Source organism: Panulirus ornatus, chromosome 47 (assembly GCF_036320965.1).
Source record: "Panulirus ornatus isolate Po-2019 chromosome 47, ASM3632096v1, whole genome shotgun sequence".
Classification (NCBI taxonomy): domain Eukaryota; kingdom Metazoa; phylum Arthropoda; class Malacostraca; order Decapoda; family Palinuridae; genus Panulirus; species Panulirus ornatus.
In genome coordinates this window covers 20,254,543-20,277,647 of record NC_092270.1, presented here as the reverse complement: position 1 = coordinate 20,277,647, position 23,105 = coordinate 20,254,543, and the positions used below count along the sequence as shown (strand labels likewise).

At 40.2% G+C, this 23,105-nt stretch overlaps 1 protein-coding gene across 1 annotated transcript in view; it reads left to right on the top strand.

The window, feature by feature from the left end:
* Positions 1-8,728, top strand: part of LOC139763714 (uncharacterized) — a 43,875-nt gene extending 35,147 nt beyond the window's left edge. Inside the window, exons 5-6 of the mRNA XM_071690037.1 lie at positions 932-1,195; positions 7,098-8,728. Coding sequence (XP_071546138.1) covers positions 932-1,195; positions 7,098-7,286 — 453 coding nt within the window. The 3' untranslated portion in view covers positions 7,287-8,728. The remainder of the gene's footprint in view (positions 1-931; positions 1,196-7,097) is intronic.
* Positions 8,729-23,105: the final 14,377 nt, after the last annotated feature.

Sequence of the window (23,105 nt, the reverse complement as noted above, 5' to 3'; positions counted from 1 at the left end):
ACAAGCCCCTTAGTTATGTTATAGGAAATGTTCAAAAACTGACTGTATATTTGTGGAGAGATAGATTCGCACATTGTGACTTTGGCCATAATCTTACGTAGCTCACTTTTCAGAATGCACAGAGCTCCTTGAAAATAAAAGTTGTTGCTTTTCAACTTGTCATAATTACTTGTATATTTGTTGCAACATTTAAATCAAAATTTGTTGTTTCTTGAGTTTTCTAATTCATGAACAAAGATGATTCCAAAGGTATTTAGTACCCTTTAAGAGTTAATATCTGTATCTGAATGATTGCACATGACATCATGTTCTGAGGCTTGGTAGTGTGATGAGGGCTATGAATGCAAGGGTTTGTAGGAAAAGGATGAAAATTATTTCATCCCATATGAAGACATAATTCAGAATACGAGGATATATATAGTTTTATATCAAAACAGGAAAAGTATTGATACAATTACTTCATTATAAGTGCAAGTGCTTGAGATGGTAAGTACAAATACACAAAAATGGTAAGAGTAAAGTCTTATAACCATTATAAGTGATATACTTCAGAAGTTTATGTTAATACTTGATCATCTGGATCTTTATCATCCATATAATTCATTTCGATACCAGGCACATTATATGTCAGTATCTTATAACTTTGTACATTTTTTTCCTGTCCCTCAAGGTTATATTATTAAATCTGTTGAGTTGCATTATGGAAACTTATCATTATTATGATTTCAAAATACACTTTTATGCATGTTCCTAGGTTGATGAAAATATTTGGTTCCAAATCTTTTGGATTGGAATGCTGGTTGACTGAGATGTTTCCATACAAAAATTGCTTTTCTCTCCACTCTTTTGTATGTCTTTTCGTAAGTCCATTTCATAAAACCTCATTTTCACTGAACTGCAGAATGTCACAACTAAATATTTCTTTCCACAGCAACGACCACTAACAAGATACCTGCCCGTGCGAAGTGAACAGCATTTTGACCTCAAACAACACATCGAATCTGCAGGTCACCAGATTGAACTTTGCCCTTACATTATTGTTACCTCTACGGCATGTCGAGGTTACCTTCACAAATTAGGCTCAAAGTTCCGCACATGGCAGAAGAGATGGTTTGTGTTTGATCGGTCAAAAAGGACATTGATGTATTACAGTGACAAGAGTGAAAACAAGCCACGGGGAGGTGTATACTTTCAAGTAAGTAACAAACACTAAGAGTATATGGTATGTGTGACTTAGACCTTGAAATATCTCATATTTATTTTCTTTATATGGTGCAAGGATGCATTTCATCAAACTGCATTAATTCATAGCAAAAGGTGAAGTTGAGAGATACACAGACCAAGATCTAAGCAAGATGGTCTCGCCATAACACCACTGAAAAAGATGCAGTCCCCTTAAAAGCTGTAGAAAAAAAGGATAGCAAAGCAAAGGCTCTCTCCCCATCCGCTATTCCTTCTGGCAACAGCCGAGTGAGAAACAGGTCATCAAAAACCTTGCAAAGCTGAAATGCTGGTAATAGAAGAACTTGGTGATAATTGCCTACTTTCATTACATATTTCTTTTTTTATGGGCCAATGAAATGAAGCGTGTGTTTTTGTTGCTCCGTGTCATATAATGGACAATTAGTATCTTAGACTAACGGCTCTGATGACTTCCCTGCAGAGCCTTCATGAATGATAGAACACAGAACATGGACCACAAAAAAATAGTGTTTAGTGATGTACCATAAGCTTTATAGCCATTTTGGAAATAGAATTTGGTCCTGTCATTCATTGTCTTAGTTTTTTAATGTAACAATTGTTTTTAGGCATTACCTTAAAAGTTGACCCTTCAGTGCATATGGGCCTCAAAATTAGGTTTGAGAATCATGAAAACCCAGTTTTAAGTGTTTTAGGGATCTTCCCAAGGAATGTATGCGAGACCTTGCCCCTTTTCTTGCACCACCCTTATAAATATCCAAACTATGGTTTTTCATCAAAAAATTCACAAATGTTTTGTAGAGGACTGTAATGTTAGGTAGCTCATTTGATGTTATTAAGGGTGGTAGATTGCAGGATGTGGCTTTAAAGGGTGTCTAAAAAAAATACAAAATTCAGCTTTTAGATAGAGGCACTTACCCTTTAGACCTACTCCATACATACACACACCTGGCATAGGCATGTGTGTGTGTACATAGGAGTGAAGACATGGTACGTACATACAAAGATGGGGCAACGAGTCGAAGTCTCTCTTCCCATAAAACATAAGTAGTAATCACACGCACACAATTTTGGGGGACTATTTATTATTAAGTATGCTCTCTATTGTTGAGGTACGGTGGTAGGTAATAAGCATGTTGTAGATGATGATGTATGCCGAGTGAAAATGAATTGCAGAATGTACTGTGTTTATAATGCAAGTGTAGACAATTGATGGTATATGCAAGTTTAAGTAATTGTGTTTGGTGTCTGAAAGGAAGCAGTGAAAGTATAAATTTTGCAAAGCCCTATAGGGTCAAAGAACAAAGTGTATTAAAATGTATTATAGATATTGTGGGAGAAAGACTGGTAGGGGTGACAGAATTTTAGCATGTTAATTATGGTAATATGGAAGGAAGAGCAGTACAGGGTATAAGTTTCATTGGGTCCCTTAACAGAATAATGAAATGTAGAGGTGTAAGTACAGAAGATAAACATGGATATGGAATAAGTCAGAGGTCAAGAATCCATGCTGTGGAAATGAGGCACAACTAGATGGAAGAAATAAATGAGGAGGTGTATGAGAATTTTAGTAAGGCAAGGAAAAAGTTGAGTGCTAGATTGGGTGAAACATAATACTTTGAAGTGTTTTGGGCATGTGGAAAGTATGAAAAAAAAAAAAAAAAAGTGAGTTTACAAGGAAATGTCTAAGGCAAAGTACTTCTACTGTTCCTAGCATAGCTGGATGTACAATTACAATTTTACCACAATTATTTCCCTAGTATTAGTCTTTATATCTTTATTATTTCAAGGATAATTTTAACTATCTGTATTGACTGCTTTCCTTAATTGTTCTAAATCAAGGCTTCCAAGATCACATCAAGCTTTGCAACGTAGGAAGCTTATATTTATTTATTCATTTATTTCTTATACTTTGTTGCTGTCTCCCACTTTAGTGAGGTAGCACAAGGAAACATGAAAGAATGGCCCAACCTCGCACATATACATACCTATACATTTCAATGTATACATATAAATGTATACATATATATATATATATATATATATATGTATACATATAAATGTATACATATATATATATATATATATATATATATATACTTTCTTTTCTTTCTTTTAAACTATTCGCCATTTCCCGCGTTAGCGAGGTAGCATTAAGAACAGAGGACTGGGCCTTTGAGGGAATACCCTCACCTGGCCCAATTCTCTGTTCCTTCTTTTCGAAAATTAAAAAAAAAAAATGAGAGGGGAGGATTTCCAGCCCCCCCGCTCCCTCCCCTTTTAGTCGCCTTCTACGACACGCAGGGAATACGTGGGAAGTATTCTTAATCCCCTATCCCCAGGGATAATATATATATATACATATATATATATATATATACCTACATACACATGTACACAATTCATACTTGCTGCCTTTATTCATTCCCATTGCCAACCCACCACACATGAAATGACAACCCCTTCCCCCCACACGTACGCGAGGTATAGCTAGGGAAAGATGACAAAGGCACCGAAACCACAGCTCCCTTTCCACATCCAGGCTCTACAAAACTTTTCATGGTTTACCCCAGACACTTCACATGCCCTGCTTCAATCCATTGACAGCACGTTGACCATGGTATACCACATCGTTTAAATTCATTCTATTCCTTGCACGCCTTTCACCCTCCTGCATGTTTAGGCCCCAAACACTCAAAATCTTTTTCACTCCATCCTTCCACCTCCAATTTGGTCTATCACTTCTTCTCGTTCCCTCTACCTCTGACATATATCCTCTTGGTCAATCTTTCCTCACTCATTCTCTCCATGTGACCAAACCATTTCAATACACCTTCTGCTCTCTCAACCACACTCTTTTTTATTACCACACATCTCTCTTACCCTTACGTTACTTACTCGATCAAACCACCTCACACCACACATTGTCCTCAAACATCTCATTTCCAACACATCCACCCTCCTCCGCACAACCCTATCTATAGCCCACACCTCGCAACCATACAACATTGTTGGAACCCCTATTCCTTCAAACATACCCATTTTTGCTTTCCGAGATAATGTTCTCGACTTCCACACATTCTTCAAGGCTCCCAGAATTTTCGCCCCCTCCCCCACCCTATGATTCACTTCCGCTTCCATGGTTCCATCCGCTGCCAGATCCACTCCCAGATATCTAAAACACTTTCCTTCCTCCAGTTTTTCTCCATTCAAACTTACCTCCCAATTGACTTGACCCTCAACCCTACTGTACCTAATAACCTTACTCTTATTCACATTTACTCTTAACTTTCTTCTTTCACACACTTTACCAAACTCAGTCACCAGCTTCTGCAGTTTCTCACATGAATCAGCCACCAGCGCTGTATCATCAGCGAACAACAACTGACTCACTTTCCAAGCTCTCTCATCCACAACAGACTGCATACTTGCCGCCCCTCTTCCCAAAACTTGCATTTACCTCCCTAACAACCCCATCCATAAACAAATTAAACAACCATGGAGACATCACACACCCATGCCACAAACCTACATTCACTGAGAACCAATCACTTTCCTCTCTTCCCACACGTACACATGCCTTACATCCTCGATAAAAACTTTTCACCGATTCTAACAACTTGCCTCCCACACCATATACTCTTAATACCTTCCACAGAGCATCTCTATCAACTCTATCATATGCCTTCTCCAGATCCATAAATGCTACATACAAATCCATTTGCTTTTCTAAGTATTTCTCACATACATTCTTCAAAGCAAACACCTGATCCACCCATCCTCTACCACTTCTGAAACCACACTGCTCTTCCCCAATCTGATGCTCTGTACGTGCCTTCACCCTCTCAGTCAATACCCTCCCATATAATTTACCAGGAATACTCAACAAACTTATACCTCTGTAATTTGAGCACTCACTCTTATCCCCTTTGCCTTTGTACTACCTTCAATATAATTGTATTCACACTTACATTCCATAATCTTGTGGTTATAAAAGGGCAAATGAATAAACAGTGCTGATATTGCAACTCGGCTAAGAATCCAGCTGCTCTTAAAGTGAACAGGACTTGGTTCACATACATAGCTCCTCATTATTCCATACATGTTCACTGTTTCCCCCATTATAGCACTAGGAACAGGAGTATAATAGCTTCATTCACACTTCCATTCTCCTGCTGTTGTATAATTAATGGGGGGTTCCACCAATGTCATAGGATTGCGAGGCATGGGCTGTAGATAGGGTTGTGCGTAGGAGTGTGGATGTGTTGGAAATGAAATGTTTGAGGACAATATGTGGTGTGAGGTGGTTTGATCGAGTAAGCAACGTAAGGGTAAGAGAGATGTGTGGTAATATAGAGTGTGGTTGAGAAAGCAGAAGAGGGTGTGTTAAAATGGTTTGGACATATGGAGGGTACGAGTGAGGAAAGATTGACAAAGAGGATATATGCGTCAGAGGTGGAGGGAAGAAGTGGGAGACCAAATTGGAGGTGGAAGGATGGAGTGAAAATGATTTTGAGTGATAGGGGCCTGAACATACAGGAGGGTGAGAGGCCTGCTAGGAATAGAGTGAATTGAAATGATGTGGTATACCGGGGTCTACGTACTGTCAGTGGACTGAGCCAGGGCATGTGAAATGTCAAGGATAAACCATGGAAAGGTCTGTGGGGCCTGGATGTGGATAGGAAGCTGCAATTTCTGTGCATTACACATGATTGCTAAAGACTGAGTGTGAATGAATGTGGCCTTTTTTGTCTGTTCCTGGCGCTGTTTCTCATCTTCCCTCTTTCTCACGTAACTTTCTCTTAATATCCAGTTCATTTCTTTTGTGCTCTTTACAATCACTTTTCCTCCATCCTTGCAGACATCACCTAAACTCTTTCACTAGCAATTTATAATTTTCCCATCCCACCACTAGCTACTTTCTCATATGTCCACATTACACATGCATGCCACAACCCTTCACCTGTACTTGTATGTGCAGCTTCCCTTTCATTACTGTTTGACTCTTACTCATTCTTTTTCTCTTTCAAACTATTCGCCATTTCCCTGCGTTAGCAAGGTAGCGTTAAGAACAGAGGACTGGGCCTCTGAGGGAACATCCTCACCTGGCCCCCTTCTCTGTTCCTTCTTTTGGAAAATTAAAAAAAAACGAGAGGGGAGGATTTCCAGCCCCTCCCCTTTTAGTCGCCTTCTACGACACGCAGGGAATACGTGGGAAGTATTCTTTCTCCCCTATCCCCAGGGATATTATTTATTAATAACAGCTAATAATTACACACATGATATTACAACTGCAGGAAAAAATAATGAACTTGATTTGCTGCAACAGCTTCGTATGATGGTAGAAGGCATGGAGATATAGGAAACCAAGTGATGAAGAAGTGCAAATCTTTCAAAAAGTCGGGGAAGACAAGCCTTCGTAGTTTCAATCCCATGTGTATTTGTATATGCCACTGCAGCAGAACCTGGAAAGATATGCAATATGTATGTAAATTATTATTATACTTGATCGTCGTTTCCTGCATCAGCAAGTTCCTGCCACGAAACAGACGAAGAAAGACCCATCCACTCATGTACACACATACATATAATTATCAACATGTGAACATACACAGACATATACATATATATACACATGTACATATTCATGCCTGCTTGCCTTATCCATTCCTGGCACCACCATACCCTACAGAAAACAGTACTGCAAATGCAGTTCTGATTATTTTCCTCTAATCATGTTCATCAAGGACTTCCAAAATACCTTACAAAACATTAGGCTTCAATTCCCTAACATTCTTAACATGTTTAACTGTGTATCATTTAGTTCAATAAATAATTAAATTTTAAAATCTTGTTCTGTATTAATCCTTTTTTTTCTTTTTCTTTTTTCTACACAGGCTATTGAGGAAGTATATGTGGATCATCTGCACTCTGTCAAATCTCCAAATCCCAAACTAACCTTTTGTGTGAAAACATATGAGCGAACTTTCCACTTAATGGCTCCTTCTCCAGAGGCCATGCGTATATGGATAGACATCATCTTCACCGGAGCAGAGGGCTATCAAGAGTTCCAAGGAGGTACCTGAGAAAAGACAAGAATCTGTTAGCAGAGTATTCAGCTATTTGTTTTTCCTGGGCTTCCAGACTAGTTGGATGCTTTCTGTCATTCAGTTTGGCAGATGATAAGGAAATGTTACAAATACCTAAAATTTTGCTAATCGTGGCCTTTTTTTTTGGAAAGCATTTTATGATACTGATGCCCACTAGGCCATAATCATCTCCGACTTGTGAAAAGGTATATCTCAAAGGTCAAACCAGAAACTACCAGTTCATTATGAAGGTTCCTTTGTTAGTAAATTGTATACTTTCTCTTAGTATTGTACCAAGAGAGAAGAAATCTTTTGTATTACATACAATGTATGCAAATGCCATATAGTGGAGTTTGGATCATACCCAAACCTTCTATTCCTATATATAAAAATTCATGATGGCCAAAGAACCTACAAATTTTGTATAAAGATGTATGTGGACATTTATGAAATTTTTTTGTCGAATATACCATGCATTGAGCTTCTCGTGTCATAAAATCAACTGACGAGCAGTGCTTTTCTTGAACGAGATATGTAAAATATCTTCATTTATGATGCAAATGTACTAACTTTTCCTTGCTCAGAATGTCAAAATATGAGCTCTTAACTACCATTCAAATGTATCCATCTTCATCATTGCTACTACACAGAAAAGCAGTTTTGAACATGATGCAAAAAATATATGAAGAACATGCAAGAATGACAAAAACAAGTTGGTCTCAATTAAGCTTTGCACTAGAATTTTTAGATCTTTCTCTTATATGAAACACATATTTTATTCACATTTTAGTTTGGTTTTTTGAAAGTTATGGCTGTCTGGTAATACAGTCACATTTCTTTAGTATTAGGTCTTAACAATGGTGATATAAAGAATAGCAAAAGGTTGTCATCACTCGAGAATGTTGGGCATAAAGATGATACTAAGTCACAACACACAATGTATGCGTGTTATTCCTGTATTTATTTTTTATAGGAAGCTCATTAACTTGGACATGAACATTTATTATCTACACCATTCAGTTTTAGCAACTTAAGAAGTTTTATGTATAGCAGGTTAGTTAATGCATAGATGCATGCCGAGCAAAACCAACTGTTGTATGCCCTATACAAAATTTTTGAATGACTATTTTTGCTTTATATCCGTGAGTTGCTGGTTAAAAGTGGTTCACAACATTTCAGATGCTGATCTCTTTAATCAGTGTCTTCATTTTCAGTTTGTTATAAAACAGTCCATTTGATTAAGTACGTACTTTTTTATGCATTTACACAAAATTATTGCTTAGTAGAAGTGCTTAATGATAATATTTAACGTTTTCTCATCTGCTTTTTTTATGATAACCAGTTGGTGAAATTGGGTTGTATGTTAGCATACAAACAAAGACAAAGTCGCAAAGACTCTGTGTAACTCTTACATTATAAATATATTTTTATGTTGTGAATCTTTTGTCTTATTTTTCCTAACACTTTCCAGTAAAACTATCGGTAATAGTTATGAAAATAATTGCTTCTGAAAATTCTTTAAATATACGAAACTGTATATGTAAACAGCAGGTTGCCTCAACTTCCTACGAAGATATTACTCTCAGAATACAAAGGATCTACTGATAATGCTGACATTATGGCTACTATGGCTATGTTAATTTACCCAGGCATCATACCAGATAATAAGTTAAATGGTAAATCCAAAAACCGTCAAATAGCTGGCCATTTGCATACTATGAAAATTTACCCTCTCACCCAATCCAACCTTAAGATTTTTTCTTGTTATTTTACCAGGAAATACCAGAGACACAAGTACAGAAATTGAAGGAATAAGCCGAGTGAAAATGGAGGATGGGGTAGATTAACAATGTACTTGACAGGTTGGTGATGATTGGCTGAATGCAATATGTCCGAATAACATGGTTGCATTGCAAGTAATTACCATGTAATATGAATTTGAAACTTATTTACTAACTCAAATTTCTCCTTCAGATATATGTTATGTCAATTAACAATGCTAACTAGTAAAGAGATTATGAAGAAATGTGTTGGTGAGTCTAAATTCAATAACAGTCGCCCATGTCAACACACTAAGCTTGTTTCCAGATGCACACTACTTCATTTGTAACTTTTCACTTACTTTAACACAAATGGGACAGATTGCACTAAACATAAGAAGAAACATGTAATTATTAACTTTTTTTAAGACCAGAATCTACTGAAAACATGAATTAATGAAACTCGCTGTTTAAGAAACATTATGGGGAGGTAAAAAGAACAGCCACTGTCGCCTGGGAGGAACACACTTCGTCACATATACTGGACAATGCTCCATATCATTCCAAAATATTAAACAAAGTTACAACAATCAGCAACATAAAGTACAATATAATGCAGTGGTTAGAGTCAAATAAAACTGATCATGATACTTCTGTTACAAAACCTAAACAGCTCGAGATCTGCAAGCGTCATAAACAAAATCAAATACATGAAATAGATCAAATAGTTGTCAATCATGGCCACAAAGTGCTGCAACTACCACCCTATCATTGCATATCTAATCCAATAAAACTCATTTGGGCCCAAGTAAAGACAGAAATTAAAAAGAGGAATTCTAATGGCAATCAGTTTTTTAAAAAACATTGAAAAAATAACACAAGAAGCAATTCATTATATTACCCCATAACACCGGATTGTATTGGCTTGGATTATAAGATTTAAGCTCATAAGCCAAGCACTGGAGCATCTAAGGCTATTCAGTGCTCTTAATACAGATTAAAATATTCTTAGAAATTTATTTTAACTCAAAACAAATGACTAATTCGTTTTAATAGATCGAGAAAAGAAAAGCGAAAAGTATAGGAGAAAAAATAGCCTACATGTGTTAATCTGAGAATTCAAGTTTGACCTTTGCAGCATGGTTAAACCTACCAGGGAAAAGAAAATCCCTGCTGCCATAGCTCAAGCCATCATTGCTCCACACAAACTCCACCACCATGTAGATCTGGGGTGGGGGTGGGTGTTGCTTGATCAATTTATCATTACAATAGGCTTAGATGATGAAATGGTGTGAATTTAGATTGTATGTAGGCAAGCAGCCTTTTCTGTAAGCCTCTTCTGTAGACCACAATATATCAAATAAAATAATACATTATGAATTGTGTTCTTTCCCCATCTGTATTTATGAGACTAATGAATATTTGATCATCATGCATACTGTCTTCCCAAACAGGATGAAAGGGGGCAGTCGTGCAGACATTGGTATCTCCCAGAAAACAAGAAAGGGATATGGGAAAAACGATAGATATTATGTAAGGAACGGAAACAGTGAAAACACATCAAGCAAAATATTACAAAGAGATATGAAAAGAATGGCCATCATCAACTAAAAGGATTACGCGGATTAAACCAGAAAAAATGCAGTGATGAGAATCAGCTGGAAGTGTGTTCCGCCAGGCATCAGTGGTTGTTCATTTTTCCCCTCCCCATAACATTTCACAAATAGCAAGTTTCATTAATTCCATGTTTTGAGTAGATTCTGGTCTTCAAACAAGTTAATAATTACATGTTTCTTCTAATGTTTAGTGCAGTTTGTCCCAATTTGCATTAAAATATGTGAAAACTTACAAATGAAACAGCATGTATCCATAAACAAGCTTAGATCATTGACTTAGGCAGGCAACTGTTGTTATTTAATCTAGACTTAACAACACATTACTTCATGATCACTTTACTCGTTAGCATTATTAACATAACATATATCTGAGGAAGAAATTTGTTTCAATCGCATTACCTGGTAATCATATGCAATACAACATCATTCGGATATATTACCTTCAGCCAATCATCGTGTCATGTGCATCCTCACCTCAATAAAAAACTGAGTATGGGCAGACACCAACTTGGGAGGTACTACCACCTTTGGTATTAATAGCAGTAACAACAGCTTTGCCCTGGCCCATTGTTGCTGCTTTTCTTTCTTACCATCATACATCTGGGATGCTGAAGCTTGTTCCATGAACTCAAACCTACCATTTGCTTCATACATGACAACATGTAATGCACAATTCTTTCTCCTAAATCAATTTTCTTTTATGCCTTGAGTTAGGGAAGCAAGAAAACTACCCGCAAATCTCCTACATGCCATTAGAGGGAATGAAAAGAGGTGATAGTGGCGAGCTGGAAAGCCTCCCCTGCATGAAGAAACAAGCCAAGTGAGGACCAACCATAATCTTTGCAGACTTGGGCCAGGATGCATGGATGTATCCAAGATGAGACAAACAGAGAGAGAAGATATGTTCAGAGAAAGAAACCTGGATGTTCTGACTCAAAACTATACTCATGAGAAAGGGGAGGAATGGTTTGGTAGTACCCATGGGGTAGCTCTGAGGTTAGTATAAGGGTGAAAGCAAAGGAGAGGGTGGCAATTCTGTCGAAGTGTTAATGTGTTTAAGAATGTAAAGAAGTATTCAAGACTGATGGAGATGAAAAAGATACTAGGAAGGTGATTATTAAAGATGGATGACAGTCATTGTTGGTAAAGGAGTGTTTAAGGAAGAGACAAGAGGGTGCTTCCGCAATTCTGATGTAAGGAACAGTCTTAAGCGGAGGGTGATCTGAATGCAACAGCTGTTAATTTGGCAGCTGAGGGTATCTGTAATGGGGGACATGGAGTACCAAGCGTAAATTAATACAGTGAACAGTTTGTCAAGGTGTGTGCTGTGTGGTGATTGGAAATACCTGGTTTAAGAAATGCATACATAAATAAATAAGCATAGGTGAGAAGGGTTGGGGATTAACTGATACTACTGAGTTATGTACTAATTTACTGGGATGCAATGGAGAGACTACTGGATATGATTATGCTGAAGAGGGCAGCTGGTGGGCTTTCTGATCATTCCGTGGTGGAGGTGAGTGAATTCTTATGTTGGCTTTCTGAAATGAGGAAATGTCATGGGTGGGAAGGTGGTGGTGAAAGAGACCCCCTCACCCAAAACAGACAGAACACCTGCCCCTCTCTCCTAGACCCTTGCATTAACCTTCCCCACCACTCCATCCATAAACAAATCAAACAGCCATTCACTATCTATCCATCCATCTACATCTCTGACACCTGTTCTAATTGGAACTCCCTCGAAGGGGTGGGCTTCGCAACAATCTCTACGACTAAAGAACTCCAGTGCTGCTTCATATCCTGAAGTGCCTCACCCTTAATAGGCCACTGGCAGAGGTCAAGTCTAGTGCAGTGTATGCAGAGGCTCCTATCCAATGTTCCTAATGACTGCTTCTATTTGATGCTTTTACCTAATAATCCTGCCTAAATGTCCATAATTTCTTTCTACTGTTCCTACCATTCTGCTAAAAGGCACAGCTACTACATAGTGATCGCCATAGAAAAATCTAGAGTTACAAAGAATGAGATGAGTGAGTTAAGTGTTGTCAAGTGTTACGTATTGACAAGGAGCGGTTGTGTTTGTGAACAGAATGCCAGTAGTCCACATGTTAGTGAGGCAGAAAGAAAAGACAGCTACCTGGGTCAGAGGAGTGCAACTTGACAACCACTAAAGTGCTGGCACTAAGCAGATGTCGCAACCCTCCTGATATCCAAGCAGGTAATACTGGTAATATACCTGCCTGGTAGTTGGCTGCCTACCAATCCTACCTACCATGTCAGATATGTTGAAAATTACCTTTCTCTGTTACCAACAGCATCTAACAAAATTTTACGTTCAATGTCATATTGACAGTCTCTCAAACTTATCCTTTTTTCTGCAACATTCATACATATATATATTATTTATTATCATATTATTTTGCTTTGTCGCTGTCTCCCAAGTTAGCGAGGTAGCGCAAGGAAACAGACGAAAGATTGGCCCAACCCACCCACATACACATGTATATACATACACGTCCACACACGCAAATATACATACCTATACATCTCAATGTGATTGGTTCTCAGTGAATGTAGGTTTGCGGCAGGGGTGTGTGATGTCTCCATGGTTGTTTAATTTGTTTATGGATGGGGTTGTTAGGGAGGTAAATGCAAGAGTTTTGGAAAGAGGGGCAAGTATGAAGTCTGTTGGGGATGAGAGAGCTTGGGAAGTGAGTCAGTTGTTGTTCGCTGATGATACAGCGCTGGTGGCTGATTCATGTGTGAAACTGCAGAAGCTGGTGACTGAGTTTGGTAAAGTGTGTGGAAGAAGAAAGTTAAGAGTAAATGTGAATAAGAGCAAGGTTATTAGGTACAGTAGGGTTGAGGGTCAAGTCAATTGGGAGGTGAGTTTGAATGGAGAAAAACTGGAGGAAGTGAAGTGTTTCAGATATCTGGGAGTGGATCTGGCAGCGGATGGAACCATGGAAGCGGAAGTGGATCATAGGGTGGGGGAGGGGGCGAAAATTCTGGGAGCCTTGAAGAATGTGTGGAAGTCGAGAACATTATCTCGGAAAGCAAAAATGGGTATGTTTGAAGGAATAGTGGTTCCAACAATGTTGTATGGTTGTGAGGCGTGGGCTATGGATAGAGTTGTGCGCAGGAGGATGGATGTGCTGGAAATGAGATGTTTGAGGACAATGTGTGGTGTGAGGTGGTTTGATCGAGTGAGTAACATAAGGGTAAGAGAGATGTGTGGAAATAAAAAGAGCGTGGTTGAGAGAGCAGAAGAGGGTGTTTTGAAGTGGTTTGGGCACATGGAGAGAATGAGTGAGGAAAGATTGACCAAGAGGATATATGTGTCGGAGGTGGAGGGAACGAGGAGAAGAGGGAGACCAAATTGGAGGTGGAAAGATGGAGTGAAAAAGATTTTGTGTGATCGGGGCCTGAACATGCAGGAGGGTGAAAGGAGGGCAAGGAATAGAGTGAATTGGAGCGATGTGGTATACCGGGGTTGACGTGATGTCAGTGGATTGAATCAAGGCATGTGAAGCGTCTGGGGTAAACCATGGAAAGCTGTGTAGGTATGTATATTTGCGTATGTGGACGTATGTATATACATGTGTGTGGGGGGGGTTGGGCCATTTCTTTCGTCTGTTTCCTTGCGCTACCTCGCAAACGCGGGAGACAGCGACAAAGTATAATAAATAAATAAATAATATATATATATATATATATATTTTTTTTTTCTTTGTCGCTGTCTCCCGCGTTTGCGAGGTAGCGCAAGGAAACAGACGAAAGAAATGGCCCAACCCACCCCCATACACATGTATATACATACGTCCACACACACAAATATACATACCTACACAGCTTTCCATGGTTTACCCCAGACGCTTCACATGCCCCGATTCAATCCACTGACATCACGTCAACCCCGGTATACCACATCGCTCCAATTCACTCTATTCCTTGCCCTCCTTTCACCCTCCTGCATGTTCAGGCCCCGATCACACAAAATCTTTTTCACTCCATCTTTCCACCTCCAATTTGGTCTCCCTCTTCTCCTCATTCCCTCCACCTCCGACACATATATCCTCTTGGTCAATCTTTCCTCACTCATTCTCTCCATGTGCCCAAACCATTTCAAAACACCCTCTTCTGCTCTCTCAACCACGCTCTTTTTATTTCCACACATCTCTCTTACCCTTACATTACTTACTCGATCAAACAACCTCACACCACACATTGTCCTCAAACATCTCATTTCCAGCACATCCATCCCCCTGCGCACAACTCTATCCATAGCCCACGCCTCGCAACCATACAACATTGTTCGAACAACTATTCCTTCAAACATACCCATTTTTGCTTTCCGAGATAATGTTCTCGACTTCCACACATTCTTCAAGACTCCCAGGATTTTCGCCCCCTCCCCCACCCTATGATCCACTTTCGCTTCCATGGTTCCATCCGCTGCCAAATCCACTCCCAGATATCTAAAACACTTCACTTCCTCCAGTTTTTCTCCATTCAAACTTACCTCCTAATTGACTTGACCCTCAACCCTACTGTACCTAATAACCTTGCTCTTATTCACATTTACTCTTAACTTTCTTCTTTCACACACTTTACCAAACTCAGTCACCAGTTTCTGCAGTTTCTCACATGAATCAGCCACCAGCGCTGTATCATCAGCGAACAACAACTGACTCACTTCCCAAGCTCTCTCATCCCCAACAGACTTCATACTTGCCCCTCTTTCCAAAACTCTTGCATTTACCTCCCTAACAACCCCATCCATAAAAAAATTAAACAACCATGGAGACATCACATACCCCTGCCGCAAACCTACATTCACTGAGAACCAATCACTTTCCTCTCTTCCTACACATACACATGCCTTACATCCTCGATAAAAACTTTTCACTGCTTCTAACAACTTGCCTCCCACACCATATATTCTTAATACCTTCCACAGAGCATCTCTATCATATGCCTTCTCCAGATCCATAAATGCTACATACAAATCCATTTGCTTTTCTAAGTATTTCTCACATATATTCTTCAAAGCAAACACCTGATCCACACATCCTCTACCACTTCTGAAACCACACTGCTCTTCCCCAATCTGATGCTCTGTACATGCCTTCACCCTCTCAATCAATGCCCTCCCATATAATTTACCAGGAATACTCAACAAACTTATACCTCTGTAATTTGAGCACTCACTCTTATCCCCTTTGCCTTTGTACAACGGCACTATGCACACATTCCGCCAATCCTCAGGCACCTCACCATGAGTCATACATACATTAAATAACCTTACCAACCAGTCAATAATACAGTCACCCCCTTTTTTAATAAATTCCACTGCAATACCATCCAAACCTGCTGCCTTGCCGGCTTTCATCTTCCGCAAAGCTTTTACTACCTGTTCTCTGTTTACCAAATCATTTTCCCTAACCCTCTCACTTTGTACACCACCTCGACCAAAACACCCTATATCTGCCACTCTATCATCAAACACATTCAACAAAACTTCAAAATACTCACTTCATCTTCTTCTCACATCACCACTACTTGTTATCACCTCCCCATTTGCGCTCTTCACTGAAGTTCCCATTTGCTCCCTTGTCTTACGCACTTTATTTACCTCCTTCCAGAAAATCTTTTTATTCTCCCTAAAATTTAATGATACTCTCTCACCCCAACTCTCATTTGCCCTCTTTTTCACCTCTTGCACCTTTCTCTTGACTTCCTGTCTCTTTCTTTTATACATCTCCCACTCAATTGCATTTTTCCCTGCAAAAATCGCCCAAGCCTCTCTCTTCTCTTTCACTAATCTTACTTCTTCATCCCACCACTCACTACCCTTTCTAATCAACCCACCTCCCACTCTTCTTATGCCACAAGCATCTTTTGCGCAATCCATCACTGATTCCCTAAATACATCCCATTCCTCCCCCACTCCCCTTACTTCCATTGTTCTCACCTTTTTCCATTCTGTACTCATTCTCTCCTGGTTCTTCCTCACACAAGTCTCCTTCACAAGCTCAATTACTCTCACCACCCTCCTCACCCCAACATTCACTCTTCTCTTCTGAAATTCCATACAAATCTTCACCTTAGCCTCCACAAGATAATGATCAGACATCCCTCCAGTTGCACCTCTCAGCACATTAACATCCAAAAGTCTCTCTTTCGCGCGCCTGTCAATTAACACGTAATCCAATAACGCTCTCTGGCCATCTCTCCTACTTACATACGTATACTTATGTATATCTCGCTTTTTAAACCAGGTATTCCCAATCACCAGTCCTTTTTCAGCACTTAAATCTACCAGCTTTTCACCATTTCCATTTACAACACTGAACACCCCATGTATACCAATTATTCCCTCAACTGCCACATTAATCACCTTTGCATTCAAATCACCCATCACTATAACCCGGTCTCGTGCATCAAAACCACTAACACACTCATTCAGCTGCTCCCAAAACACTTGCCTCTCATGATCTTTCTTCTCATGCCCAGCTGCGTATGCACTAATAATCACCCATCTCTCTCCATCAACTTTCAGTTTTACCCATATTAATCGAGAATTTACTTTCTTACATTCTATCACATACTCCCACAACTCCTGTTATATATATATATATATATATATATATATATATATATATATATATATATATATTTTTTTTTTTTTGCTTTGTCGCTGTCTCCCGCATTTGCGAGGTAGCGCAAGGAAACAGACGAAAGAAATGGCCCAACCCACCCCCATACACATGTATATACATACGTCCACACACGCAAATATACATACCTACACAGCTTTCCATGGTTTACCCCAGTCGCTTCACATGCCTTGATTCAATCCACTGACAGCACGTCAACCCCGGTATACCACATCGCTCCAATTCACTCTATTCCTTGCCCTCCTTTCACCCTCCTGCATGTTCAGGCCCCGATCACACAAAATCTTTTTCACTCCATCTTTCCACCTCCAATTTGGTCTCCCTCTTCTCCTCGTTCCCTCCACCTCCGACACACATATTCTCTTGGTCAATCTTTCCTCACTCATTCTCTCCAAGTGCCCGAACCATTTCAAAACACCCTCTTCTGCTCTCTCAACCACGCTCTTTTTATTTCCACACATCTCTCTTACCCTTACGTTACTTACTCGATCAAACCACCTCACACCACACACTGTCCTCAAACATCTCATTTCCAGCACATCCATCCTCCTGCACACAACTCTATCCATAGCCCACGCCTTGCAACCATACAACATTGTTGGAACCACTATTCCTTCAAACATACCCATTTTTGCTTTCCGAGATAATGTTCTCGACTTCCACACATTCTTCAAGGCTCCCAGAATTTTCGCCCCCTCCCCCACCCTATGATCCACTTCCGCTTCCATCCGCTGCCAGATCCACTCCCAGATATCTAAAACACTTCAGTAGGGTTGAGGGTCAAGTCAATTGGGAGGTAAGTTTGAATGGAGAAAAACTGGAGGAAGTAAAGTGTTTTAGATATCTGGGAGTGGATCTGGCAGCGGATGGAACCATGGAAGCGGAAGTGAATCATAGGGTGGGGGAGGGGGCGAAAATCCTGGGACCCTTGAAGAATGTTTGGAAGTCGAGAACATTATCTCGGAAAGCAAAAATGGGTATGTTTGAAGGAATAGTGGTTCCAACAATGTTGTATGGTTGCGAGGCGTGGGCTATGGATAGCGTTGTGCGCAGGAGGGTGGATGTGCTGGAAATGAGATGTTTGAGGACAATATGTGGTGTGAGGTGGTTTGATCGAGTAAGTAATGTAAGGGTAAGAGAGATGTGTGGAAATAAAAAGAGCGTGGTTGAGAGAGTAGAAGAGGGTGTTTTGAAATGGTTTGGGGACATGGAGAGAATGAGTGAGAAAAGATTGACCAAGAGGTTGCAAGGCGTGGGCTATGGATAGAGTTGTGCGCAGGAGGGTGGATGTGCTGGAAATGAGATGTTTGAGGACAATATGTGGTGTGAGGTGGTTTGATCGAGTAAGTAATGTAAGGGTAAGAGAGATGTGTGGAAATAAAAAGAGCGTGGTTGAGAGAGTAGAAGAGGGTGGTTTGAAATGGTTTGGGCACATGGAGAGAATGAGTGAGAAAAGATTGACCAAGAGGATATATGTGGCGGAGGTGGAGGGAACGAGGAGAAGTGGGAGACCAAATTGGAGGTGGAAAGATGGAGTGAAAAAGATTTTGAGTGATCGGGGCCTGAACATGCAGGAGGGTGAAAGGCGGGCAAGGAATAGAGTGAATTGGATCGACGTGGTATACCGGGGTTGACGTGCTGTCAGTGGATTGAATCAGGGCATGTGAAGCGTCTGGGGTAAACCATGGAAAGTTGTGTGGAGCCTGGATGTGGAAAGGGAGCTGTGGTTTCAGGCATTATTGCATGACAGCTAGAGACTGAGTGTGAACGAATGGGGCCTTTGTTGTCTTTTTCTAGCGCTACCTCGCACACATGAGAGGGGAGGGGGATGGTATTCCATGTGTGGCGAGGTGGCGATGGGAATGAATAAAGGCAGACAGTGTGAATTGTATGCATGGGTATATATGTATGTGTCTGTGTGTGTATATATATGTGTACATCGAGATGTATAGGTATGTATATTTGCCTGTGTGGACGTGTATCTATATACATGCGTAAGGGGGTGGGTTGGGCCATTTCTTTCGTCTGTTTCCTTGCGCTATCTCGCAAACGTGGGAGACAGCGACAAAGCAAAATAAATATATAGGGGATTAAGAATACTTCCCACGTATTCCCTGCGTGTCGTAGAAGGCGACTAAAAGGGGAGGGAGCGGGGGGCTGGAAATCCTCCCCTCTCGTTTTTTTTTTTAATTTTCCAAAAGAAGGAACAGAGGGGGCCACGTGAGGATATTCCAAAAAAGGCCCAGTCCTCTGTTCTTAACGCTACCTCGCTAACGCGGGAAATGGCGAAGTTTTTTTTTTTTTTATTTTTCAAAAGAAGGAACAGAGAATTGGGCCAGGTGAGGGTAGTCCCTCAAAGGCTCAGTCCTCTGTTCTTAACGCTACCTCGCTAATGCGGGAAATGGCGAATAGTTTAAAAGAAAGAAAATATATATATATATATATATATATATATATATATATATATATATATATATATATATATATATATATATATATATATATATATATATATATATCCCTGGGGATAGGGGTTTAAGAATACTTCCCACGTATTCCCTGCGTGTCGTAGAAGGCGACTAAAAGGGTAGGGAGTGGGGGGCTGGAATTCCTCCCCTCTCGTTTTTTTTTTAAATTTTTCCAAAAGAAGGAACAAAGGGGGGCCAGGTGAGGATATTCCAAAAAAGGCCCAGTCCTCAGTTCTTAGCGCTACCTCGCTAATGCGGGAAATGGCAAATAGTTTAAAAAAAAAAATATATATATATATATATATATATTTTTTTTTGTTTTGTCGGTCTCACGCGTTTGCGAGGCAGTGTAAGGAAACAGACGAAAGAAATGGCCCAACCCACCCCCATACACATGTATATACATACACGTCCACACACGCAAATATACATACCTACACAGCTTTCCATGGTTTACCCCAGACGCTTCACATGCCCTGATTCAATCCACTGACAGCACATCAACCCCGGTATACCACATCGATCCAATTCACTCTATTCCTTGCCCTCCTTTCACCCTCCCGCATGTTCAGGCCCCGATCACACAAAATCTTTTTCACTCCATCTTTCCACCTCCAATTTGGTCTCCCACTTCTCCTCTCCTCGTTCCCTCCACCTCCGACACATATATCCTCTTGGTCAATCTTTCCTCACTCATTCTCTCCATGCGCCCAAACCATTTCAAAACACCCTCTTCTGCTCTCTCAACCACGCTCTTTTTATTTCCACACATCTCTCTTACCCTTACGTTACTTACTCGATCAAACCACCTCACACCACACATTGTCCTCAAACATCTCATTTCCAGCACATCCACCCTCCTGCGCACAACTCTATCCATAGCCCACGCCTCGCAACCATACTACATTGTTGGAACCACTATTCCTTCAAACATACCCATTTTTGCTTTCCGAGATAATGTTCTCGACTTCCACACATTCTTCAAGGCTCCCAGGATTTTCGCCCCCTCCCCCACCCTATGATCCACTTCCGCTTCCATGGTTCCATCCACTGCCAGATCCACTCCCAGATATCTAAAACACTTTACTTCCTCCAGTTTTTCTCCATTCAAACTCACCTCCCAATTGACTTGACCCTCAACCCTACTGTACCTAATAACCTTGCTCTTATTCACATTTACTCTTAACTTTCTTCTTTTACACACTTTACCAAACTCAGTCACCAGCTTCTGCAGTTTCTCACATGAATCAGCCACCAGCGCTGTATCATCAGCGAACAACAACTGACTCACTTCCCAAGCTCTCTCATCCACAACAGACTTCATACTTGCCCCTCTTTCCAAAACTCTTGCATTCACCTCCCTAACAACCCCATCCATAAACAAATTAAACAACCATGGAGACATCACACACCCCTGCCGCAAACCTACATTCACTGAGAACCAATCACTTTCCTCTCTTCCTACATGTACACATGCCTTGCATCCTCGATAAAAACTTTTCACTGCTTCTAACAACTTGCCTACCACACCATATATTTTTAATACCTTCCACAGAGCATATATATATACTTTTTTTTTTCGGTCTCCCACGTTTGCGAGGTAGCGCAAGGAAACAGACGAAAGAAATGGCCCAACCCACCCCCATACACATGTATATACATACGTCCACACACGCAAATATACATACCTACACAGCTTTCCATGGTTTACCCCAGACGCTTCACATGCCTTGATTCAACCCACTGACAGCACGTCAACCCCGGTATACCACATCGATCCAATTCACTCTATTCCTTGCCCTCCTTTCACCCTCCTGCATGTTCAGGCCCCAATCACTCAAAATCTTTTTTACTCCATCTTTCCACCTCCAATTTGGTCTCCCACTTCTCCTCGTTCCCTCCACCTCCGACACATATATCCTCTTGGTCAATCTTTCCTCACTCATTCTCTCCATGTGCCCAAACCATTTCAAAACACCGTCTTCTGCTCTCTCAACCACGCTCTTTTTATTTCCACACATCTCTCTTACCCTTACATTACTTACTCGATCAAACCACCTCACACCACACATTGTCCTCAAACATCTCATTTCCAGCACATCCATCCTCCTGCGCACAACTCTATCCATAGCCCACGCCTCGCAACCATACAACATTGTTCGAACCACTATTCCTTCAAACATACCCATTTTTGCTTTCCGAGATAATGCTCTCGACTTCCACACATTCTTCAAGGCTCCCAGAATTTTCGCCCCCTCCCCCACCCTATGATCCACTTCCGCTTCCATGGTTCCATCCGCTGCCAGATCCACTCCCAGATATCTAAAACACTTTACTTCCTCCAGTTTTTCTCCATTCAAACTTACCTCCCAAATGACTTGACCCTCAACACTACTGTACCTAATAACCTTGCTCTTATTCACATTTACTCTTAACTTTCTTCTTTCACACACTTTACCACTTTACCCATATCTTTAATCCTTTTGATGGCCGAGCAAATTCTTTAGCCTCCAACAAAAAGTGCATTCTTTTGTGAAATAGTACACAAAAATATATTTCACAAATTATCAATAAAACCTGTTTCAAGTTTAGAAAAAAGCATCTACCAGACTGGCTATCAAGGTTGCAAAATAAAAAGAATCAATGTATGGTTAGGTGAACATTAAACTAAATATGCAAATCATATGTGCATAACAGTGGTGCAAAAACAACTATCAAAACCATTACTTTCTTCTTCGGAAATAAGGACATTCACAATTTATGAAAAACATATTACCATGCTTACTGGATTGGTCAAGCCTAAGTGTGGGCTACAGAAAATCCCTTGAAACAGAACACAACCATTTAACACAGTCGCTAGTGGGTTACTGACTCAGGCCTCAAGGCATTCCCTAACTTATCATAGTTTGGTTTGCCATCTATGGCATGCCAAACAAGCCTGCAGCACGTGCAACATTCAGCTTACAACTGGACACCATATTGCCTTGATCATGGGTAATATCACCCCATAATACTTCCCTCAAACGAGGTCAATACCATGGAAGTGCCTACAAAAATTATCCGCATGCAATTCTTCCATCAGTATACAAGACACTAGATTTTTCGCAAAAATTTTGTATATATACGTAATTTCTAAATTTGCTCCATAAATACCTAAGGGATATTTCATAATTCTTTCTAACTTAAGAAAAGTAATTTGAGAAATCTGTATTTTCATTAAAAAATTTTAATACTCATGTTTTCAAGGGATTAAAATGGTATTTAATGTAAATGTAAACCTAATGGTCTAGTG